This window comes from Emys orbicularis, chromosome 2 (assembly GCF_028017835.1).
Source record: "Emys orbicularis isolate rEmyOrb1 chromosome 2, rEmyOrb1.hap1, whole genome shotgun sequence".
NCBI classification, from domain to species: domain Eukaryota; kingdom Metazoa; phylum Chordata; order Testudines; family Emydidae; genus Emys; species Emys orbicularis.
In genome coordinates this window covers 238644473-238667525 of record NC_088684.1, presented here as the reverse complement: position 1 = coordinate 238667525, position 23053 = coordinate 238644473, and the positions used below count along the sequence as shown (strand labels likewise).

General features: G+C 43.7%; 1 protein-coding gene across 1 annotated transcript in view; it reads left to right on the top strand.

Moving 5' to 3' along the window:
* The window catches only part of LOC135873823 (ATP-dependent translocase ABCB1-like), an 81290-nt gene extending 75166 nt beyond the window's left edge, over positions 1-6124 (top strand). The window contains exons 23-26 of the mRNA XM_065398437.1: positions 2000-2197; positions 3082-3288; positions 4245-4391; positions 5927-6124. Coding sequence (XP_065254509.1) covers positions 2000-2197; positions 3082-3288; positions 4245-4391; positions 5927-6124 — 750 coding nt within the window. The remainder of the gene's footprint in view (positions 1-1999; positions 2198-3081; positions 3289-4244; positions 4392-5926) is intronic.
* The last annotated feature ends 16929 nt before the right edge of the window (positions 6125-23053 follow it).

Below are 23053 nucleotides of genomic sequence, written 5' to 3'. Positions count from 1 at the left end.
AATTAATAGAATACTTTTAAGTGCGGTTCTGTTTTGAAAAATGACTGGAAGAATGACATTTCATTCACCTGTTCTGTCCGTTGGATGTATTCTGAGGCCTTGTCTACACTACCGGGGTAAGTCGACCTAAGTTACGCTACTCCAGCTATGTGAATAATGTAATTGAGTTTGATGTAGCTGAGGTCGACTTACCGCGGTGTCTTCATTGTGCTGCGTTGACGGGAGATGCTCTCCCATCGACTTACCTTACTCTTCTCGTTCCGGTGGAGTACCAGACTCGATCAGAGAGCACTCCGCTATCGACACCCGCTGAATCAATTGCAGTAGTGTCCATCCCCTGGTAGTGAAGACAAGCCCAGAGTTATAACTGCTTTCTTTAGTAATACAAGTATGTTTTCGCTGCTTTTTAGGCCTGTAAACTATGCAGCTGTGGGGGAGAGTGAGTTAGAGTCTATTCCTTCTTGTGCATTATCAGCAGACTTGTTTGCTAAGTTCCAGTCGGTTACATCTGTGTAACAGAGAGTCAAGGTAGGTGAGTTAATATCTTTCATTGAACCAAATTCTGTTGGTGAGAGAGACAAGCTGTCAAGCTTACACAGAGCTCTTCTTCAGTTCTGTATAAGCTCAAAAGCTTGTCTCTCTCACCAACAGAAGTTGGTCCAATAAAAGATATTACTTCACCCACGTTGACTCTCTAATATCCTGGGACTGACACGGCTATAAGAACACTGCATACAACATTTGAGTAACCTCATTCAAGTCAAAGGGGTTGCACAAGTATTAATGAGGACGTAACTTGGCCTGCAGAACCTTTTGTTCCTGGTGATTATACGTGAGATGGAAAGAACCCAGCTTGTCTCTCAAAGTCCAGTGTTGACAGTTAGAAACTCATCTTTGTATTTGTTAACTGAATACATTTCATATTGTCTCTCAGTGCTTTTCATAAATGCTTTTACAAGCTGAACCAGCCTTTCGGAAACTTGAAATTGCTTTAGAATTCTAGCTTTTGGATAGTGGCCTCGATTCAGAAAAGGACTCAGGCACATACTGTAAGCATGCCAGTAACTCATGTGCACAACTTTAAGTCACACATGTGCTTGACTACTTTCCTGAATCAGCTCCACATGCCCAGACTATTAATGCTCCAGGGGAAATATCTTCTTGCGGATAAAGATGTTAATTGAAAGTGAAACCATTCTGGGCCAAATCCTGATGCCAGTGAAGCAGCTGCCTTTGACTTCAATGAAGCTAAGATTTGGCCCAAAGAGTTTAAACCTTGAAAGTCCAGTTCTCTAGATGCTGTAAGAGCCCATTGTACTCGCAGTGCTGGTATTGTGGTCCTAGAGCTGTCCCATCCCCCAGGCATCAGAGGAGGCTTCCACAGTCTCTCCTAACATCTCCTTCACTCACCCTTGTCTTCATGTCTTCTTCCTTGCTACCTCTTATACTCAGAGCTCCCTTCCTACATAAAAGAGACAATCAGCTACCCTTTCCTTATTCAAACCTACACTTAAAACATAGTTGTCCTTGAAAACTATGAATAATCCACCAAAGTAAAAATGTTTAACCCAATCTGAGATCTGATGTCCGCCTTGTACTATGTTCATCCTGCGTACTATGTGTTTAAATGACACTATTTAGAGAGTGAACTCCCAGGGGCAGGAACTATGTTTTCCACACACAATGATAGTGTCTGGATTATATGCAATGATGACATAAAAGAGAGGTATTAGGGTTGTTTACTTACCTAAAGTAATGATAGTCCTTGTGAACCAGGCTGAAAAGGAATGATATAAATGAGAGAGAGATGCAGAAAAGAACCACTCAAGAAGGAGGTCCCGTACACAGAAGATACCAATCCAATCGCACTGCATATTTAAGCAATAATAAACTGACTTGTCACGCCTTCATTTAAATGACCATAATGAGTTGTGTTTGATGCTTCTGTACAAGATAGACAGGTCTTCTGTCATACATTTGTATTTTCTACCATTTCCAGAGTCAGTTTGATGGCAACATTGAATTCAGGGACATCCATTTTATATACCCTACAAGACCAGAAGCTCAAGTTTTGCAAGGACTCAGCGTGAAGGTTAATAAAGGACAGACGCTAGCCTTGGTGGGGAGCAGTGGTTGTGGCAAAAGCACATCCATTCAGCTGCTGGAGAGATTTTATGACCCTATGGCAGGACAAGTGGTAAGAAAAGATTTGTGAAGCTGTTAACGCTAAGAGATTATAGAACTGTTCTTCAAAGTATTTTACAAACATTATATATCATCCGCACAACACCTCTTTTGAGGTGGATAAGTGTTGTTACAGGTCCGGGTACTGCAGAGAAGACTTGGGACTTCCTTAAGGTAGAGCCGGGAGTAGAACTTTGGATCTTCTGACTCCCCATCCTGGCTTTAGATCACTGGAAGGCATCTCTTGGTTGATTTACTTGATATATTGGAGGGGACATTAGAATATACTTCCCATAATGTAACCCTTGCCACTAGTCCTGTAGTCATGTTAACATGACACAATTTGAGGTCTAATTCATCACTTGATGAGACTTTTGATGCAAGTCCTATTAATGATGATGAGAGCTCCAAGAAGAATAGCCTAGAGATGGTGAGTCAAAGGACGTTTGAATAAATGCCCAAAGATGTGGATTCTTATTGGAGCTCTTCAACCGTCTAGGTCTAAGAAGCTCATGAACAGACTTTCTCATGAGATCTCTGGTACCTGCCATCATCAGTAAAGATGGAAATTCTGTGGGCACATCTCATTATAGATTGGCAATTCCACATCTATTACGGAAGCTAGCAGAGCAGACGTGCACAAAAAAATACTTCTGAGAAGAAAAGGTTATCTGATCTTCTTTTGAATTTTCAGAGTTTTGGTTCAGTTCAAGTTTGGATGAAAGATCTGATCATCTATTATTTCATCAGAAGTGGTTCACTAACCACTTTACTTTTACTGTAACTCTAACACAGGTCAGAGGATTTTTACAGATTGGTGTTTCACATTTACATTGTACACCTGAGGAGGAGTATTGCATTCTGCAGGGAATGATTTTTCCCTTTTTCTGTTTCTAGTTTGCAGACGGGTTCGATACCAAGTCTTTGCATTTGCAATGGTTAAGGTCCAAATTGGGTATTGTGTCACAGGAGCCTATTTTGTTTGACTGCAGCATTGCTGAAAATATCCAGTACGGAGACAACAGTAGGGTTGTCAGTCAGGAGGAAGTTGAAGAGGCCGCTAAAGCAGCAAATATTCACACCTTCATAGAAAATCTCCCAGAGGTAAATGAAAAAGTCTTTCCAGTCTCAGTGTGGGGTAAATACTCACTGTGACTTATCTAAGCAATTCCCATTAATGCAGAACAATATGCTTTTTGGTTTTTTTAAAAAAGCTTATTTTTTTGTGTTTACAATTCTCAAAGAGGAAAATAGGAAGCTGATGTTTAAAAATGTAACTTGCAATATGTATTAACACATACGCAGTCATAATTAGCTAATTCAAATGCAAAATCTGCGCTCCAGTTTTCTTGTTTTCCTCTACCACAGTGATGTTATATAACAACTATAAAAGAGACATTCGATTCTAAACCTTTATTTTCATTTCTTCATAAACTTTGCCAATTCTTTTTCCTTTTTTGGCTGAAACTTTCTGTAGTTTTAGTCTTATCTGAAAGGTAAAATGTTTCAAGTACCTCTTAACCTTCATGTTTGCCACGGACTTAGTTCTCAAAGTGGAGAAAGACCTTGGAAAAGCCCAGAGAAATCAGGCTTCCTGTAGAGTTGCATGGAATTGAAAAAAACAATATTTCTTTTTCATGACCACCTAGTTTTTGAAAATGTACTTAGAAGAAAGTTTTGGATGTGTAAGAAATAAACGGTCACCTCCTGAGTGTGGGTCTCTAGGGCCTTGAAATTATAAAAGTCTCTTGAGATCTATATGTTTAAGTACAGGTGTCTTTGACTAGACACATCAGTGGTTGCACCACTTAGGAGTTAGTCTTTTTCTAATGCTGAAATGAATTTTCATTACAGAGCAGTTATCAATACGTGTAGCTGTAGATATGCGTTTTGATTCAAACAGTTAATAAGATCTTATAAAATTTTATTTTTTATTAAAAACCATTACATTATTCTTTTTTCTTTCGTGGTGGAAATGCTTAATATAGTACATTATCTGCTATTAAAAATATAACTTTCTGTTTCTAACTTTCCTTCACAATGAATATTTACTTATACAGAAGTATAATACCCGAGTGGGTGACAAAGGAGCACAACTTTCTGGAGGTCAGAAACAAAGAATAGCAATTGCTCGTGCTCTAGTTCGTAAGCCAGCAGTTCTGCTTCTGGATGAAGCCACATCTGCTCTTGACATGGAAAGTGAAAAGGTTAGTAATATGCATTCTACCATTTATAATATACACAAAATTACGGGGTTTGAACGCTTCACTGCAAGAGCACAGGCGCTCCATCTACAATACAATTTTGAAAGTTTCACAGAACAATCCTTAGCTCACTCTCTGTCTACGGCCTGCTTTTGCAAGGTGTAGAGTGCCTTCAACTCCTGGTGTCTAAATTGGGAGTTGATGGTAGTCAGCAACACTTGGGGCTGGAGACAAAGTGGGATTTTCAAAACTCAGAACTCCTCAGTTTGGGCCTGCCTCAGTTCCTTCAAAGTCAGTTATGAAATCAATGGGACTTTTAATGGGTTCACAGTTAGGCCAATGCTGAGCACTTTGGAAAATCCCATTGATAATTAGCAGCTTTGAGTTTGAGACAGGTGTCTTCAAACAGTACACTGTGATCTACTAGAGGAGGCCTTGTAAGGCAAGTCACCAGCTCCGTCCTCTTCCCTTCAGCCAGCAGCACTAGCAGCAAAGTGGGTCTCTTTCTGCACTATTTCCTGCTCTGTCTGGGTGAACAGGTGTTGCTACAGAGACCGAGAGGGATCCACTCTGCCAGTAGAACTGCTGGCTGTCAGGACAGAATGGAACAATGAAGAAGTTTAATGTTGTCCTGCCTCTGTCCGCTTCCTAGTCCTTTTATCCACCTGCGTTCAGAGGGTAAGAGGTGACATGCAGGAGCAGCTGGCTTGGAAAAAAGGCTTCAGCAACACCTCCTACCTCTCACGAGATGTTGTGCAGTGAAGAGAGAGTAATTAAGCTATCCTCTGCTGCTGAGCTGGCTGAGCTTCCTCACTGCATCCACCATCTCCAGGAGAGGGGGGAGACTCCATAGGGACGAATAAACTGTTCATTTGGATGGGGGTGCAGTAGAAGTGAAAAATGCCACCATGCAAACCGCCATCCAGTTGTGAGCCAGATGTCAGGATCCTGAATTTTGGATTTTTATGGACAACAAGAAGTGTCTGGCATTGCTGGTACTATCAATGAACACGCAAGTTTTAGTCATGTCTATATATTTGGCTGGTCTGCTTTCTCCAAACTGATCTAAGTATTGTGCATGTCTGACTGACAAACACGTGGACAAGTGCATATGGCAGGGAGGTCAGAGGTTGTTAGTTTCTCTAAATTTGGCATGTAGTTGGAAACAGACAGCATGCAATGTCAAATATAACACACACATTTGGTAAGCAGCCAATATCACAGACAATTCATTACACCTCTGCAAATTAGTTGTGTTGCATGTTAATCTACGTTTTATGTTGGTCCAAACTAGATCCTTATGGAGCTCATTCTGCTAGCCTTTGTTCATGAGAGTAGTCTCAATGACTTCAGTGGAATTACTCACACAAATAAAGATTGGAATATCAGGCCCCTGTGTTTGAGGCCTCCTTCATGCATGGGAAGTACTGACTCCTAAACCCCAGTGAGGAACACCGAAGTGATAATGTGAACTATAAAGGCAAAGGTGAACGGGAAGATTCTCCAAGTAATAAGTTTTTCACTGCATCTGTCTGCAGATTGTCCAGAAAGCCTTGGACGATGCCAGGAAGGGTCGAACCTGCATTATTATTGCTCACCGCTTGACGACCGTCCAGAACGCTGATGTCATAGCAGTGATTCATAATGGAAAAGTAGTGGAACAAGGGACTCACAGCCAGCTGCTGGCAAAGGAAGGACATTACTATGCACTTGTAAATGCACAAGTTTCTCATTAACATTAATGTTACAAACTAATCTATTTATATAAATACACACACAACCCACAGCTAAGTAATATTAAGGATGCACCTCATTACTGAGATGTCTGCAGGTTCAAAACACAGGCACGTAGTAAAAAACAGAGAAGAGACATTTATTTTTTCCTTTTGTCACAGCTTTAGTATTACTTAATCCTATTGGTAAAATCCTTTGGGGCGTGTTGGTTAATTTTAAACTGCTTTTATATTAATGATTACAAGCCTTTCATGGAAATATATATTGACAAAATAGATCACAAACTGTTTGTTTATAAATTATTGTTAAAACCTGTATTATTGACCTAACGGAACTTACTGGTTCTTTTGAAATCATTAAGGCTATTTCAAAAAGACTTAAAAATTATTATTATTGGCCCAGTGACCATGATGGCTCCTTTTGGAGCTGATAAATAACTATTTACATGATTGACATTAAACAAAAAACTGGGGTGGGGTTACCATATGAAGTTAGATTTAAACATTTTTTTCAGCTTTTTAAATGGAGTTTTAGAAATGTTGATCGAACCTTCTATAGTCATAGTGGTTTACACAGCTCTGTTATAATATTTTATTATCAGAGTTTTTTTCCCTTAATATAGTCAACCATCATGCTTAAAACAACAGTTGAGGAACATATGTCATGAGAGAGACAGACAGACAGACTCGGGCAGCCCTGTTTTGGGTTTGCTTCTGGCAAACTCACCTTTTGGTTTGCCAAGGACAAAATCAAAACCACCTTTGGTTTTTGTTTAGTATTTACACCTTACAGGAGCTTGGAATATTTCACACTTTCAGATGCTTCTGCTTACTTGTGACAGACCGAAATTAAAAATTATAATGTCTTTTGCTCCTTTGTTTCCCTCCTTCTAGGTCTATGAGGGAAACAAAATATAAAAACATTTAAACTTTGCTCTCAACCTCGCCAAAATACATGTGATCACTCTTCCCCATTCATCCTCATCCCCAATCAGCTTTTCTCAGCAGCTATCAGGAAGGGCTACTCCCACTATGGAGCATTGAGCCTCTGTAGACACATTGGGAAGGGCTGGTCAGTTTCTGCTGGCACCACCGTGACGTGTGCAGGAAAGTGACTTTCCACTTCTGGTCATAGAGAAATCAATGGCTGTTCTCACAGTATTTCCCCATTATCCAAACTGGGATCAGTTTGTCTGGCTTTGTTTTTACACTGGAACCAATTGTTAAGTCTGTTTACTGTAAAGGTGAAGCATATAATAAATAATGTGGAAAATCATTCAAATATTACACAGAGAGGATTGCCAAACTTAGTTTATTTTAAGACCATGTAATATATGAACAATAGAACATCTGTAGCTAGTTAATGGGATCTCATAGTCACATCAACACAGATAATGTAGAGTAGAGGCCAAAATGCTTCACTGCTCAATCTGCTTCCAATCTGTTAATTTTGAACTTGTTTGAATAGAGCTGGGCAAAACATTTGAGGAGACATGCACAATTGGACATTAAAGGTTTAGAAAAGGGCTCTGCTTTGGTCAACCGACAGTACATATGAGCTGCCACATCCATTAGACATGTGGTCCTATCATTTTGCCATCTTAGAGAAAGGTATCAGCATTACATATGACATACAGGAAGATGATTGTACGTACATCATTCTTGGCATGTTGCTTAATGTTGTTCATCAGTGCATTCTTCTGTGGCAATAGCCAGCCAAATTCAATCAAGTCTGTATTGCTGGAAAAATTGTTTTGACCTAAAAGGCCTGGAAGTGTCAAGTATCAGATCATTCTTTAAAATATTGTGGGATTAGAAGTTTCTGGGGCCAGAACAACCAGCTCTTGCTAGTTAGTGTATTTTAGTCTATGCTTGGAGTGTGCATTCAGTGATGATGCTGATCTTATGTGTGGAGAAAGGACATGACTCTGTGGCTGCACCTCACTTCTTAAAAAATGAATCTGGAAAACCTCCCTGTAGCAGTGCCTGCTCCCGGCCCCTCCCCAAACAGTCAGAGACCAACTGAAGTGCAGCACCTGTGTCCTTTTATTGTTTGTGTCCATTCCCACCACCTATTATTTACAGGTATTTACAACATTCTGGGAGACTACTAACTTCCCAGCCAGCAGGGATCTAGAGCCCACCCTCCTCCCTTTCCTGTCTCCCCCTGCTTCCTGTCTCTTAGCCAGCTTTATAGGGCAGGCTGGCTACCCAGGCCTGCAGGTGGATCCACTCTGGTAATTAGGGCATGGGCCCCTCAGCCAGTCCAACTAATACCCTTCTTCCTCTGGAACAGGGCTAACAGGGGCCTGGCTTGTTTCTCCTAGCCAACACCCTGTTATACCCCTCCCCCCTTAAGCGGTATATGGTCCAGCTGCCCTTGGACCACCTGCCTTTCGGCCCTTTCGCTTTTTATTTTTACTTGGGGTGGGGCTTGCCGCGGGGAAGGTTTCCCCCGGAACCAGTTGAGCCCCAGCCCCCTCCACCAACATTCACTCTATCCTCTTCCCACAGAAGGTACACTGCGGAGGTAACGGCGGCCCCCTAATTCTGCCTCTGCCCGCAGATCATCACACCAATCACACGGCGGCAGGGGCCCCAACCCCTGCTACTATACCTGAGGGACGAGTTAGAAAGTTGTCCCCTCATCTGGCGGGGTCTTCCTTGCCTCAGTTGCCCCCACATCTTCATGTGGGTTCAGGACCTCATCCGCAGGTGCAGTTTCCCCGGGGCCCTTGGCAGGGCCCGGCCCTTCCCCTGAGGGGCCTAAGCCCGTGAGTTCCCCCAGGCAGGCCTCCCATGGACCCGCCCGCTCTGGGCTCGGTTGTCTAGGAGTTTCATTTGCCTCGACGGATCTAGGTCCGTCCCCAATTCCAACAGCGCCCTGGCTCGGGCGGCATGCCCCCCTTTTGGCGGTACCCCCTTTCTTCCTTCTTGGTAGTGAGCCTCAGTCCCTGCCCACCACCACTGGATACAGTAACCGCTCCAGGACTCCCACTCGCTTCCACCTGAAGCGGCCCTTCACTTCCACGGGTACCTGGGCCACCTGGCAAAACTTTTTGTCCCCATGTATACACCCCAGGGCCATTCTTGACCCCCGGACCAGCCAATGCGGTTTTATCAACGCCTGCTGTACAAGCGTACAGCCGGATGCTGTATCCAGCAAGCCAGCATGGGGTTTTCTTCCCACTTTCACAGGGACAGTGGTCAGGTTCCGTCCCTTCTGCCCCGCTATCTGCGTCCACCCACAAAACTCGGCCCACCCGCACTCCATCTCTGGACAGTCCCATTTTGTATGTCCCGGTTTGCCTCATTGCCAGCAGGTAAGCCTGGCCGTTCGGTCGGGTGTCCCTCGGGGCTCGCCCCTATTTCCTGGGGCCGCCCCGGAGGACGGGTCGGGTAGTCTCCTCCCCGGCTCCCTATCCCTCCAGGACCGGTCCTCCCTCCGGGGTCCCTTGGCCTCTATATACTCTTCGGTTAACCTGACCACAGCCTCTACAGTCTCCGGCTGGTGCCGCCTCACCCAGACCCGTATTGTCTCTGGGAGGCTTTGTAACAACTGTTCCATGACCACACTGTCCATAATCTCCGCCGTGGTTCGTGTCTCGGGCCGTAACCAATGGATCGCCCAGTCCATTAACCTCTGGGTAAAGGCGTGGGGCCTCACGGCTGCCGTCCAGTGAGCAGCCCACAGCTTCTGCCGGTAGCGTTCAGCTGATAGGCCCGCCCAGACTAGAATAGCGGCCCGTACTGTCCCATAATCCCAGACGTTTTCTTCACCCAGCACCATACAGGTGGCTTGAGCCTCTCCCACCAGGTATGGCACAAGCCGGAGGGCCCAAGCTGTCCTTTCCCACCTGGCGCCCGTGGCTACCCACTCAAATGACCCCAAGAATGCATCTGGGTCATCTGCTGGGCTCATCTTGCATAGTCCCCAGTCCGGAGCCCGGGTGCCCTCACTCGCCGCAAGACTCACCACCCACTGTAGGAGCTCTGCTTGGGTGTTGGTCTGCTCCCTGATAAAGTACCGGCCCCTCCACAAATGCAGTCAGAGACCAACGGAAGTGCAGCCACCCATGTCCTTTTATTGTTTGTGTCCATTCCCACCACCTATTATTTACAGGTATTTACAGAGACCAACACTCTGGGAGACTACTAACTTCCCAGCCAGCAGGGATATAGAGCCCACACTCCTCCCTTTCCTGTCTTCCCCTGCTTCCTGTCTCTTAGCCAGCTTTATAGGGCAGTCTGGCTACCCAGGCCTGCAGGTGGATCCACTCTGGTAATTAAGGTGTGGCCCCTCAGCCAGCCCAACTAATACCCTTCTTCCTCTGGAACAGGGCTAACAGGGGGCTGGCTTGTTTCTCCTAGCCAGCACCCTGTTACACTCCCACTGTATACCTCTGGCCTCTTCACTTGTATTACGAACGACGAAATTTAACAGGAAAATGGCAAATACGATGAAGGTAACATGGGTCGGTTTACTTTGTCTTCCACAATTCTACACCCCCCACTACTTAAAAGAACCAATATTTATTTATTTTCAGTGTAAACATAATAAAACACACTAATATCAGTCTCCCATTATAATTACAATCCAGCACAATAAAACACAACACAACAAAAGCAAATCCCAGACGACATAAAACAGCCAGTGACCAAGAAAACAGAACAAACTCTTTACCTCTTCAGATTTCCAAAAGAAACCCCACACAATCAAATGCCTGTTCAAGTATGTGGGCTGTACTGCATAAATCTAACCAGATCTCTGTGTTGCAAGCTTTGCTAACAAATGGCCAAACACTCCCACTCATTTCGGGGGTCCCATAATCAGCCATATTCTCTGATAGCTTCTCCCAATGCACCATAATCACCCCCCACCAGCCTGCTCTCATTTTTACTCCAGTCTTACCCCACCACTGAAGGACCCACTTGCATTTTCCAGTCCAGATCAGCTGGAGAGACAGGCCCAGACAGCCTGCAAACTGGTCGAGATACTGGCCAGCAGTGAAGAGGCAAATGTGGTATTAAGCCACCTTTGCAGCTGCCAAATTCTGGAACCAACAGGCAACAACCTGGTACAAGACAGAGGAGCCACGCCGGAGGACCTGTAGGCTAAAATGGCATTTTAACCCCACCCGCTTCTGCCTGGCCACAGCTGCTACACTGGGCAGCATCTTTGCCGCTCTGCAGCACTAGATCATATCTTGGCCAGTTTGCAGGCTGTCTGGGCTGCATGGCCAGAGGGTTTCCCTACTTAAGAGGATTCCTCCCCTGCCCAATGTGGCCAGTTTGCACCAGTGTGGCCATGAGCCTGGCCCACGATGCTGGTTGTCACCAGCATTCTGGAAAAAACATCAGCCCACATCTACTCACTGACTCTAATGGCGTCTCAAACCCCTTGAAGAAGGGGGAGGGGCATAAAACATGTATGTCACAATCTATGTTATATTAGTGCTAGGATGACCAGACAGCAAATGTGAAAAAGTGGGACAGGGGGTGGGGGGTAATAGGAGCCTATATAAGAAAAAGACCCACAAATCGGGACTGTCCCTATAAAATCGGGACATCTGGTCAGTGCTTATCTAAGCATGCTGGGTTATTGCTAAAGTATGAAGTCCTGAGAGAGCAAATGTGCGCCAAGATTTTGGAGAGCAGCCATAACATAATTAACCATTCAACTCACCTGTAAATTCAACATAAATTGCTGTCAAATTTGATTAGCTCTTTGGGGTCAGGAATCAAATTTACACTGATACATGCTAATTCAAACTGCAGCCATGGTGAGGAGCATAGTATAAATACTTAGACAAACTGATAGTAGGAGATTCTAATTCTGCTGGTGTTTAGGAGATAAATGTCCTTGTATTCTTATTTGCATTAGTTTAGGACAGTCCCAATGGGTGCTGAAGTTCCCCATTCCCCTGATAGCTATACTTTTGGATTACCTGTCACCAGGTTGTCAGCCAAACAATTTCCAGAGTGGTAGCTGAGTTTAACATTTAGCATCATTTCCTTCCCAAATGTTTCACCTCCTCTACAGTCTATAAAACTCCTATTCACACCAATCTCAAAACTGCAGAGGATTGTATAACTCCATAAAGAAGCTACTTTGTGACGGCCTTATGGGGATAAGAAAGAATTTCATTGGAATCACCATTTGCAACCCTCAGATCCTTAGAAACGTTCTCCCTGTTAAAAACAGATTTGCTATAATTTAGGGAAATGAAAATATAACAAGAGTTTATTCAATTCAGCTGAAATGCTAAATCAGTGTGTCTTTATTTTCCAGGGATTAGCTTTATGAGTCCAATTTAAATTCTGAGCGAGTTTATGAAATTCTGTGACACAATCCATGACAGGCGATAAATAATCTGTCTATTCCTGGCTGTAATAGACATATATTGTACCAATGACTTTTTTACTTATGTGTTTATAATTGTGAATATGTCTGACTAATGGAGAGCTTTTCGGTCTTATGACATACCAGTAGTTAGGAAAATTACTGTCACTCAAGAGCTGGCCTGTTTAAATGTTAATGGGATATGACTTTTCCCAATTAGGGGAACCATGAAAATACTCTGCAGAATTGTTAAGGTCTATTCACCTGACATTGCTGGAGGGTTTGAAGTGAAAGTGCTCTCAAAGACCTTGTAAGCCGTGTTGTTGTAGCCCTGTTGGTCCCAGGATATTAGGATATGTCTACACAGCAACTAGACACCCTCAGCTGGCCCATGTCAGCCGACTCAGGATCGCAGGGCTCAGGCTGCGGAGATGTTTCATTGCCGTGTAGACTTCTGGGCTTGGGCTGGAGCTCGGGCTCTAGGACCCTGTGAGATGGGAAGGTCCCAGAGCTCAGGCTTCAGCACAGTCCACACAGCAATGAAACAGCCCCGAAGCCCGTGTCCTGCAAGCCTGAGTTGGCTGGCATGGGCCAGCCGAGGGTGTCTAGTTGCTGTGGAGACATAGCGTTAGAGACGCAAGGGGGACGAGAAAATCTCTCTTATTGGACCAACTTCTCTTGGTGAGAGAGACAAGCTTTCAAGCTTTGACAGGGCTCTTCTTCAGGAGGAAGAAGATCTCTGTGTAACGTTTGTGTAACCTCGAAAGCTTGTCCCTTTCACCACCAGAAAATGGTCCAATAAGAGCGATTATCTCACTCATCTTATCTCTCTCAAAGACCTTGTCTACACTACGAAAATAACTACCCTTGTGTCACAAAAATGCCTGTTCTTGATCTACATTAGAACTTACGTCATGGATAATAGATGCAATGGTGCTGAAAAACAGCTACAAAATACCCTAGGTTGGCGCCACTGTAGCATCCCTCGCCAGCGATATGGTTATTCCCTCAGAAGGGAGTTCTACCCTAAGGATCCCAAGGATAGAAAGATGGAGGCCACCCTCTGAGTGTCCCTGGCAGCTACCCGCTTTGTAAGAGCAGCTCCTTTCCTGGCTGGAAGGGCTCCAAGCCTAAAGGACAAAGAACACCCTGACTCTGGCTCCACTTTAACAAAAGTCTCCTTAGCAACAGCATTTGTACCTAACGCTTCAATGGATGCAATACTTTTCTCTACCCAAGCCATGTAGCCAGCTGCCAGCTATGGCTCCGACCCTAGAAGATGGACGCTAACTCTAAGCAGGTCCTATGCTTGGCCGAGTTTACAGGCTTCCTCCTTTTTGGAGAAAAGCTGGAGAAGCTGCTGGCTGACAATGTGGCACAAACCAAACAGTCTCTCCCTGCCCCACTAAGTGCCCACTGGAGAGCGTATAGACCAGCCTTCAGACAGAGATGCTTCTTTCATGCCTCATCCTCACAGAGGTACCAGCAAAGGTATGACAGATTCCCCAAAGGAACACGGTGGAATAGAGGCCCAGGGGATAGTCTGGAGGGACCTCAGCCCTTTCTCCTCCCCCAAAATTTACTTTGAGAAAGATCTTGTAGACATCTGCCCAGAACTGAAGCTAGGGGGCAGGATTCCCCATTTCCTGGAGGAATGGTTTTCATCGACCATAGACAAATGGGTCAGAGAGACAGTGAGCCAGGGATACTCCCTCAAAAGATAATGGAGCAAATAATAAAGCAATCAAATGTCTAGACGACAATATGGTGATAAGTAACAGTCAGCATGGATTTGTCAAGAACAAATCATGTCAAACCAACCAACAAATCGTGTCAAACCTAGCTTTCTTTGACAGGGTAACAAGCCTTGTGGATGGGGGGAAGTGGTAGACATGGTATATCTTGACTTTAGTAAAGCTTTTGATACTGTCTCACATGAACTTCTCATAAACAAACTAGGGAAATACAACCTAGATGGAGCTACTACAAGGTGGGTGCATAACTGGTTGGAAAACCATTCCCAGAGAGTAGTTATCAGTGGTTCATAGTCATGCTGGATGAGCATAAGAAGTGGGGTCCCGCAGGGAACAGTTCTGGGTCCAGTTCTATTCAATATCTTCATCAATGATTTAGATAATGGCATAGAGAGTAGACTTATAAAGTTTGCGGACGATACCAAGCTGGGAGGGGTTGCAAGTGCTTTGGAGGATAGGATTCAAAATGATCTGGACAACCTGGAGAAATGGTCTGAAATAAATAGAATGAAATTCAATAAGGACAAATGCAAAGTACTCCATTTAGGAAGAAACAATCAGTTGCAAACATGCAAAATGGGAAATGACTTCCTAGGAAGGAGTACTGTGGAAAGGGATCTGGGGGTCATAGTGGACCACAAGCTAAATATGAGTCAAGAGCAGGGGCGGCTCCAGGCACCAGTGCAGCAAGCGCGTGCCTGGGACGGCAAGCCATGGGAGGCGGCCTGCCGGTCACTGTGGGGGTGGCAGTCAGGGAGCCTTCGGCGGCTTGCCTGCAGGAGGTCCGCCGGTCCCGCGGCTTTGGCGGCAATTCAGCAGCGGGTATGCTGAAGCCGCGGGACCTGTGGACCTCCCACAGGCATGCCGTCGAATCTGCGTTAGCAGCGGATCTCCCGCAGGCACGCCGCCGAAGGCTGCCTGACTGCCGTGCTTGGGGCAGCAAAATACATAGAGCCGCCCCGGTCAACAGTGTAACACTGTTGCCAAAAAAGCGAATATCATTCTGGGATGTATTAGCAGGAGTGTTGTAAGCAAGACACGAGAAGTAATTCTTCCCCTCTACTCCATGCTGATTAGGCCTCAACTGGAGTATCCAGTTCTGGGCGCCACATTTCAGGAAGGATGTGGACAAATTGGAGAAAGTCCAGAGAAGAGCAACAAAAATGATTAAAGGTCTAGAAAACATGACCTATGAGGGAAGATTGAAAAAATTGGGTTTGTTTAGTCTGGAAAAGAGAAGACTGAGAGGGGACATAACAGTTTTCAAGTACATAAAAGGTTGTTACAAGGAGGAGGGAGAAAAATTGTTCTTCTTAACCTCTGAGGATAGGACAAGAAGCAATGGGCTTAAATTGCAGCAAGGGTGGTTTAGGTTGGAAATTAGGAAAAACTTCCTAATTGTCATGGTGGTTAAGCACTGGAATAAATTGCTTAGGGATGTGGTGGAATCTCCATCATTGGGGATTTTTAAGAACAGGTAAGATAAACACCTGTCAGGGATGGTTTAGATAATACTTAGTCCTGCCTTGAGTGCAGGGGACTGGACTAGATGACCTCTCGAGGTCCCTTTCAGTTCTATGATTCTATGATAGTAAAAATCTTAAATGAATCAAACTACCATAGAATCTCTATGGATAGAAATTTCATGCTTGAATAAGAGTATAGCAGTAGGAATATACTATCGAGCACCTGACCTTGATGGTGATTGTGAAATGCTTAGGGAGCTTAGAGAGGCTACAGAAACAGAAAACTCAATAACTATAATGGGGGATTTCAACTATCCCCATATTGACTGGGTACATGTCACCTCAGGATGGGATGCAGAAATAAAATGTCTAGACACCATTAATGACAGCTTCTTGGAGCAATTAGTCCTGGAACCCACAAGAGGAGAGGCAATTCTTGGTTTAATCCTAAATAGAATACAGAATCTGGTCCAAAAGGTGAATATAGCTGAACTGCTCAATTAATAGCGACCATAATATAATTAAATTGAACATCCTCGTAGAGGGAGAAATACCAAAGAAACCGACCACAGTAGCATTTAAGTTAAAAAAGGGGACTATACAAATATGAGGAGGCTAGTTAAATGGAAATTAAAAGGAACAATCACAAGAATGAAATGCCTGCAAGCTTCATGAAAACTTTAAAACATCATAATAGAGACTCAAACTACATGTGTACTCTGTGACAGGGTCAGGCCAGATGGCTACAAGAGGGTGGTCGAAGGTAGATACATTAGTTCCAGGTTAAGCAGGTCCCTTTTCCCTCAGTAAGATAACAGAGACTATTCCAGAACACTCAGGAACTTTCTAGAACTAATTAAGGCAGGCAGGCTAATTAGGACTCCTGTAGCCAATCGGGAAGCTGCTAGAATTAATTAAGGCTAATCAGGACACCTGGTTTAAAAAGGCTCTCACTCCAGTTAGTGAAGTGTGTGTGAGGAGCTGGAAGCAAGAAGCTGAGAGTGAGTAGGCGTACTGCTGGAGGACTGAGAAGTACAAGTGTTATCCGACATCAGAAGGAATGTCCGTTGGTGAGGACAAAGAAGGTGTTGGGAGGAGGCCATGGGGAAGTAGCCCAGGGAGTTGTAGCTGTCACGCAGCTGTTACAGGAGACACTAAAGACCGCTGCAATCCACAGGGCCCTGGGCTGGAACCCGGAGTAGAGGGCGGGCCTGGGTTCCCCCCAACCCCCCAACTCCCTATTTGATATTCGAGGAGTTGATCTGGACTGTGGGTTTCACCAGAGGGGAAGGTCTCTGGCCTGTTCCCCGACCCATTAGGTGGGCCAGCAGAGACTGTGAGGGATTGTTCTCCTCCTTTTCCCCATGCTGGCCAGTGATGAGGTTAGCCATGTGAACAGAAGGTTTGTGCCACTAACAAAAGGAGCCAAACCGAGGACTGCCAAAAACCTCTGAGGCGAACAAATCTGCCAGAAAGTGCAGAACCCACCAAGGTAGAGGAGGAATTTTATCACAACTCCCAAATAATAATAAAAAAAACCAGTAAGAGGACCAAAAACATGCCACCATGGCTAACCAACAGAGTAAAAGGGGCAGTTAGAGACAAAAAAACATCTTTTAAAAAATGGAAGTCAACACCTACTGAGGAAAATAGAACGGAGCATAAAATCTGGCAAGTCAAGTATAAAAGTAACAACAAAGAGACTGGTGGCACCTTAAAGACTAACAGATTTATTTGGGCATAAGCTTTCGTGAGTAAAAACCTCACTTCTTCGGATGCATAGAGTGAAAGTTACAGATGCAGGCATTATATACTGACACATGGAGAGCAGGGAGTTACTTAGCAAGTGGAGAACCAGTGTTGACAGTGCCAATTCAATCAGGGTGGATGTAGTCCACTCCCAATAATAGATGAGGAGGTGTCAATTCCAGGAGAGGAAAAGCTGCTTCTGTAATGAGCCAGCCACTCCCAGTCCCTATTCAAGCCCAGATTAATGGTGTTGAATTTGCAAATGAATTTTAGTTCTGCTGTTTCTCTTTGAAGTCTGTTTCTGAAGTTTTTTTGTTCAATGATAGTGATTTTTAAATCTGTAATAGAATGACCAGGGAGATCGAAGTGTTCACTTACTGGCTTATGTATGTTACCATTCCTGATGTCCGATTTGTGTCCATTTATTCTTTTGCGGAGGGACTGTCCGGTTTGGCCAATGTACATGGCAGAGGGGCATTGCTGGCACATGATGGCATATATAACATTAGTGGATGTGCAGGTGAATGAGCCCTTGATGGTGTGGCTGATGTGGTTGGGTCCTCTGATGGTGTCGCCAGAGTAGATATGGGGACAGAGTAGGCAACGAGGTTTGCTACAGGGATTGGTTCCTGGGTTGGTGTTTCTGTGGTGTGGTGTGTAGTTGCTGGTGAGTATTTGCTTCAGGTTGGGGGGTTGTCTGTAAGCGAGGACTGGCCTGCCTCCCAAGATCTGTGAGAGTGAGGGATCATTTTCCAGGATAGGTTGTAGATCGTGGATAATGCGCTGGAGAGGTTTTAGCTGGGGGCTGTATGTGATGGCCAGTGTTGTTCTGTTATTGTCCTTGTTGGGCCTGTCCTGTAGTAGGTGATTTCTGGGTACCCGTCTTGCTCTGTCAATCTGTTTCCTCACTTCCCCAGGTGGGTATTGTAGTTTTACGAAAGCTTGATAAAGATCTTGTAGGTGTTTGTCTCTGTCTGAGGGGTTGGAGCAAATTTGGTTGTATCTTAGGGCTTGGCTGTAGACAATGGATCGTGTGATGTGTCTTGGATGGAAGCTGGAGGCATGTAGGTACATATAGCGGTCAGTAGGTTTCCGGTATAGGGTGGTGTTTATGTGGCCATCACTTATTTGCACTGTAGTGTCCAGGAAGTGGATCTCTTGTGTGGACTGGTCCAGGCTGAGGTTGATGGTGGGGTGGAAATTGTTGAAGTCCAGGTGGAATTCTTCAAGGGCCTCCTTTCCGTGGGTCCATATGATGAAGATGTCGTCAATGTAGCGCAAGTAGAGGAGGGGTACTAGGGGACGAGAGCTGAGGAAGCGTTCTAAGTCAGCCATAAAAATGTTGGCATACTGTGGGGCCATGCGGGTACCCATAGCAGTGCCACTGACTTGAAGGTATAAGGTAAATTCATTTGCAAATTCAACACCATTAATCTGGGTTTGAATAGGGACTGGGAGTGGCTGGCTCATTACAGAAGCAGCTTTTCCTCTCCTGGAATTGACACCTCCTCATCTATTATTGGGAGTGGACTACATCCACCCTGATTGAATTGGCCCTGTCAACACTGGTTCTCCACTTGCCAAGTAACTCCCTGCTCTCCATGTGTCAGTATATAATGCCTGCATCTATAACTTTCACTCTATGCATCCGAAGAAGTGAGGTTTTTACTCACGAAAGCTTATGCCAAAATAAATCTGTTAGTCTTTAAGGTGCCACCAGACTCCTTGTTGTTTTTGTAGATACAGACTAACACGGCTACCCCCTGATACTTGACACTAGGTATAAAAGTGTAACTAGGAGGCCAAAAAAGAATTTGAAGCACCATTAGCAAAAGACACAAAAACTAACAGCAATTTTTTTTAAGTATTCCAGAAGACGGAAGCCTGCCAGACAATCAGTGGGGCCACTGGATGATTGAGATGCTAAAGGAGCACTCATGGAAGACCAAGTCATTGCAAAGAAACTAAATGAATTCTTTGCACCGATCTTCTGTGCAGAGGATGTGCGGGAGATTCCCACACCTGAGCTGTTCTTTTTAGGTGACAGATGTGAGGAACTGTCCCACATTGAGGTATCAGTAGAGGAGGTTTAGGAAGAAATTGATAAATTAATAAAAGTCACCAGGGCCAGATGGTATTCACCTAAAAGTCCTGAAGGAACTCAAATATGATGTTGCAGACCTCCTATCTGTGGTATGTAACCTATCACTTAAATCAGTCTCTGTACTCGGTGACAGTACAGCTAATGTAACGCTGACTTTTTTTTTTTTTTTTTTTTTTTTAAGGCTCCAGAGATGATCCTAGCAATTACAGGCCAGTAAGCTTAACTTCAGTACCATGCAAATTAGTTGAAATTATAGTAAAGAACAGAAGTATCAGACACCTAGATGAACATGATTTGTTGGGGAAGAGTCAACACAGCATTTTAAAATGTAATCACGTCTCACCGATCTATTAGAATTCTTTGAGGGGGTCAACTAACATGTGAATAAGGTTGATCCAGTGGATATAGCATACTTGGACTTTCAGAAAGCCTTTGACGAGGTCCCTCAGCAAAGGGTTTTAAGCAAAATAGGCAGTCGTTGGATAAGAAAGATGGTCCTCTCATGGATCAGTTCAAAGATAGGAAGCAAAGTTTAGGAAAAAATGGTCAGTTTTCACAATGGAGAGAGGTAAATAGCAGGGTCCCCCAAAGATCTCTACTGGTACCAGTGCAGTTCAACATATTCATAAATGATTTGGAAAAGAGGGTAAATTGTGAGGTGACAAAGTTTTGTACCTGTCTGTAATTATGGGAGGAAGCAGTACGTTAAAAGGGGAGCAGGTGTTGAATGTCTGGTATTGCGGGGTCAGAGTACCAGCCCCTAGAAATAGTCTTTGGGGTCCACCTTGGCACCAAAAAAAAAAATGGGACTCAGACCCCAAACACAATAGGGAATAAATGGTTTCACACATTTTACAGGCATGCTGTTGGTGAGTATTTCTGGGATGAGGAGAAATCAGTTCCCTGGTTTTTGGAGGAGTAGATGCAGGAGCTCTGAAAAGCAGAGTTATTTTTACTGAGTATATAAAATGGGAAAGTTATTTGTAGGTTACAGCAGCAGTAGCGCCCAGAACATTTTACAAGAATGACTGAGTGAATTACCAGAGAACCTGGGATACAGATTTTCTTTTTTCTCTTGGGTGTGGTGGTGGGACATTATTTTGATCTTTGAACAATTTTAAGTAAAACTTTTGTTTAAAACAAACGGCTTCTTTGACAATTCTTACCCACACCTTGCCTGCTCTTATGAACCTTCCCCTCAGGAGATATGAAAATGAGAATTCTACTTATCTGCTATTCATATGAACACACCTGGCAATTTAGTTTATTTGTTGCTTCAGAGGAAACTGGATCAAACCACTACCACTTTATGCAGCATTAATGGGCTTAGTGTTTTATTTACTATAAATGAAGTGCATATCACATTGGCAATAGTGAGCATGAAAACAAAAATTTAATGGGTCACTTTTATGATGCAAGAGTGAAGTGAAGAGACATCTGTAATGTGATTTACTTTTAATACTTGGTAAAGTAGTTTTAGTTGAAATAAACAGGGTTCCCTGTTATGACTCACATTCCTATTTTTTCCCCCCACTTTCTTATTTCACACATACTTTGAGACCTGAAGCAACTTTTTCCATGCCTTTGTGGCAATCCTTTTGGGGGGTTTCCACTGTTATGTTTTCCATTTTCCCACCACCACCTTTTAAATAACATTTGCAATTGTTTTTCATTCATGCATTCAGTTTCATGACATGGCAGTGTGACCTGACACTAATAAAATCTTTCTGCATCCATAGTAATTAATTACATTTTAGTAATCATTTTAAATGTTCCTACTATATAAATGTATTCATGAGCTTGCTTGTTACAAGCAAATGTCTGATACATCCTTGTGAAGCAGACATAATCGCTTTTGCAGAGGTATACACATTGAAAAAGTTTTGTAAATAAACAAAAGTTGGCTAGTGATGAGCAGGTGGGAAGGGAGCAAACGGTTTGATGAATCATAGGAAATTCCTACATTTTTTCAGTGGATTCTTTTAATCATGGATAGGATCTTAAGAAAATAATTAACCTTTGTTATTACAAGTTGTCTATTCAGTCTGGACAGTCGCGTAAACCATCACACACAGATGTCATGTGAACACGTGCCAACGTGATGTTAGTTACCCATACAGAGCACATCTATACAGCAGCTGCGAGGGGTGATTCCCAGCTCGGGTAGATGTACACATGCTAGCTGTGCTTGAGCTAGCTCCTAAAAATAACAGTATGGTCAGGGCAGCTGCCTGAGTATGTACCCAGGGGGTTGGATGGGATTGTACAATTAGTTAAACCAATGCTACCTCTTGTATGTAAGCCCTAATGACCAGCCCTCCTGGGAAAAGGTCCTATTCCCTGCACTTAAATAGCCAAGCTAGATCATTTCATGATGGGGATGGAGGAAATGTAAGGAGCCCAGAATTTGTCCCTTGGCTTTAATGGGAAATTGCATAATAAAAGGCTGCAGAATTCAACCCTAAATCTTCAGAAAGCGTTTCCGGCCACAAAATCAGAGCCCCTCGTGTGGTCTCATTTCTTTGCCCACAGACATTCCTTCTTCCAAAAAAAATACAGCTTTGCCTAGAAAGTCGCATATTTTCTTTCTCCACTCAGCCATCCCACAAACACATAGCACCTATAAAGTACTCAACAAAAACATGAAGCCCAATTCTGATCCCAGCTCCTGTACGCCACGCTAGTGGCACATAGGGGACATAAAGGAACCACAACTGGCTATGGGAGAATTCTCCCTCTGCAGGAGCAGCTTAGGATCACCATATCCCATGAGTTCAAAATAAAGAAAACTCTAATATCTTTACTAATCAGTTTAATCTAATATAGGACCACAGATACCAAACCACAATTTCTTAGCCATAATGATGTGGTTATTGCCTGCTACAGGACAAAGTAAGATTGCTTGAGTGCCTTACCTGAGGATTTCCACACTTTTAACAGGTTTTGATTTTTTTAAAATGGAACTTTAACTATGACTTTCTTGAGTTTCTATTGCTTGTTTTGAGGATAATTACAACATCCCTGTGAAGTATTTTACCCTAAATTACTGCTATGAATTCTTAACCTTAACTCCATCTTAAGGTAGTTTTTGGCTCAGCGTAATCTCTTATTGTCATAGTTTTTGATATGCTATTTAATCAGATTAGATTTAAATAAAGTCCTTACTACTCAATATAGTATGAGTAAAGACAAATATGAACTGGTTTCAGGGTGGTAGCTGTGTTAGTCTGTATCAGCAAAAACAACAAGGAGTCCTTGTGGCACCTTGGAGACTAACAGATTTATTTGGGCATAAGCTTTCGTGGGCTAGAACCCACTTCATCAGATGCATGGAGTGAAAAATACAGGAGCAGGTATAAATACATGAAAGGATGGGGGTTGCTTTACCAAGTGTGAGGTCAGTCTAAAGAGATACTTCAATTAACAGCAGGATACCAAGGGTGGAAAAATAACTTTTGAAGTGGTAAGAGAGTGGCCTATTACAGACAGTTGACAAGAAGGTGTGAGTAACAGTAG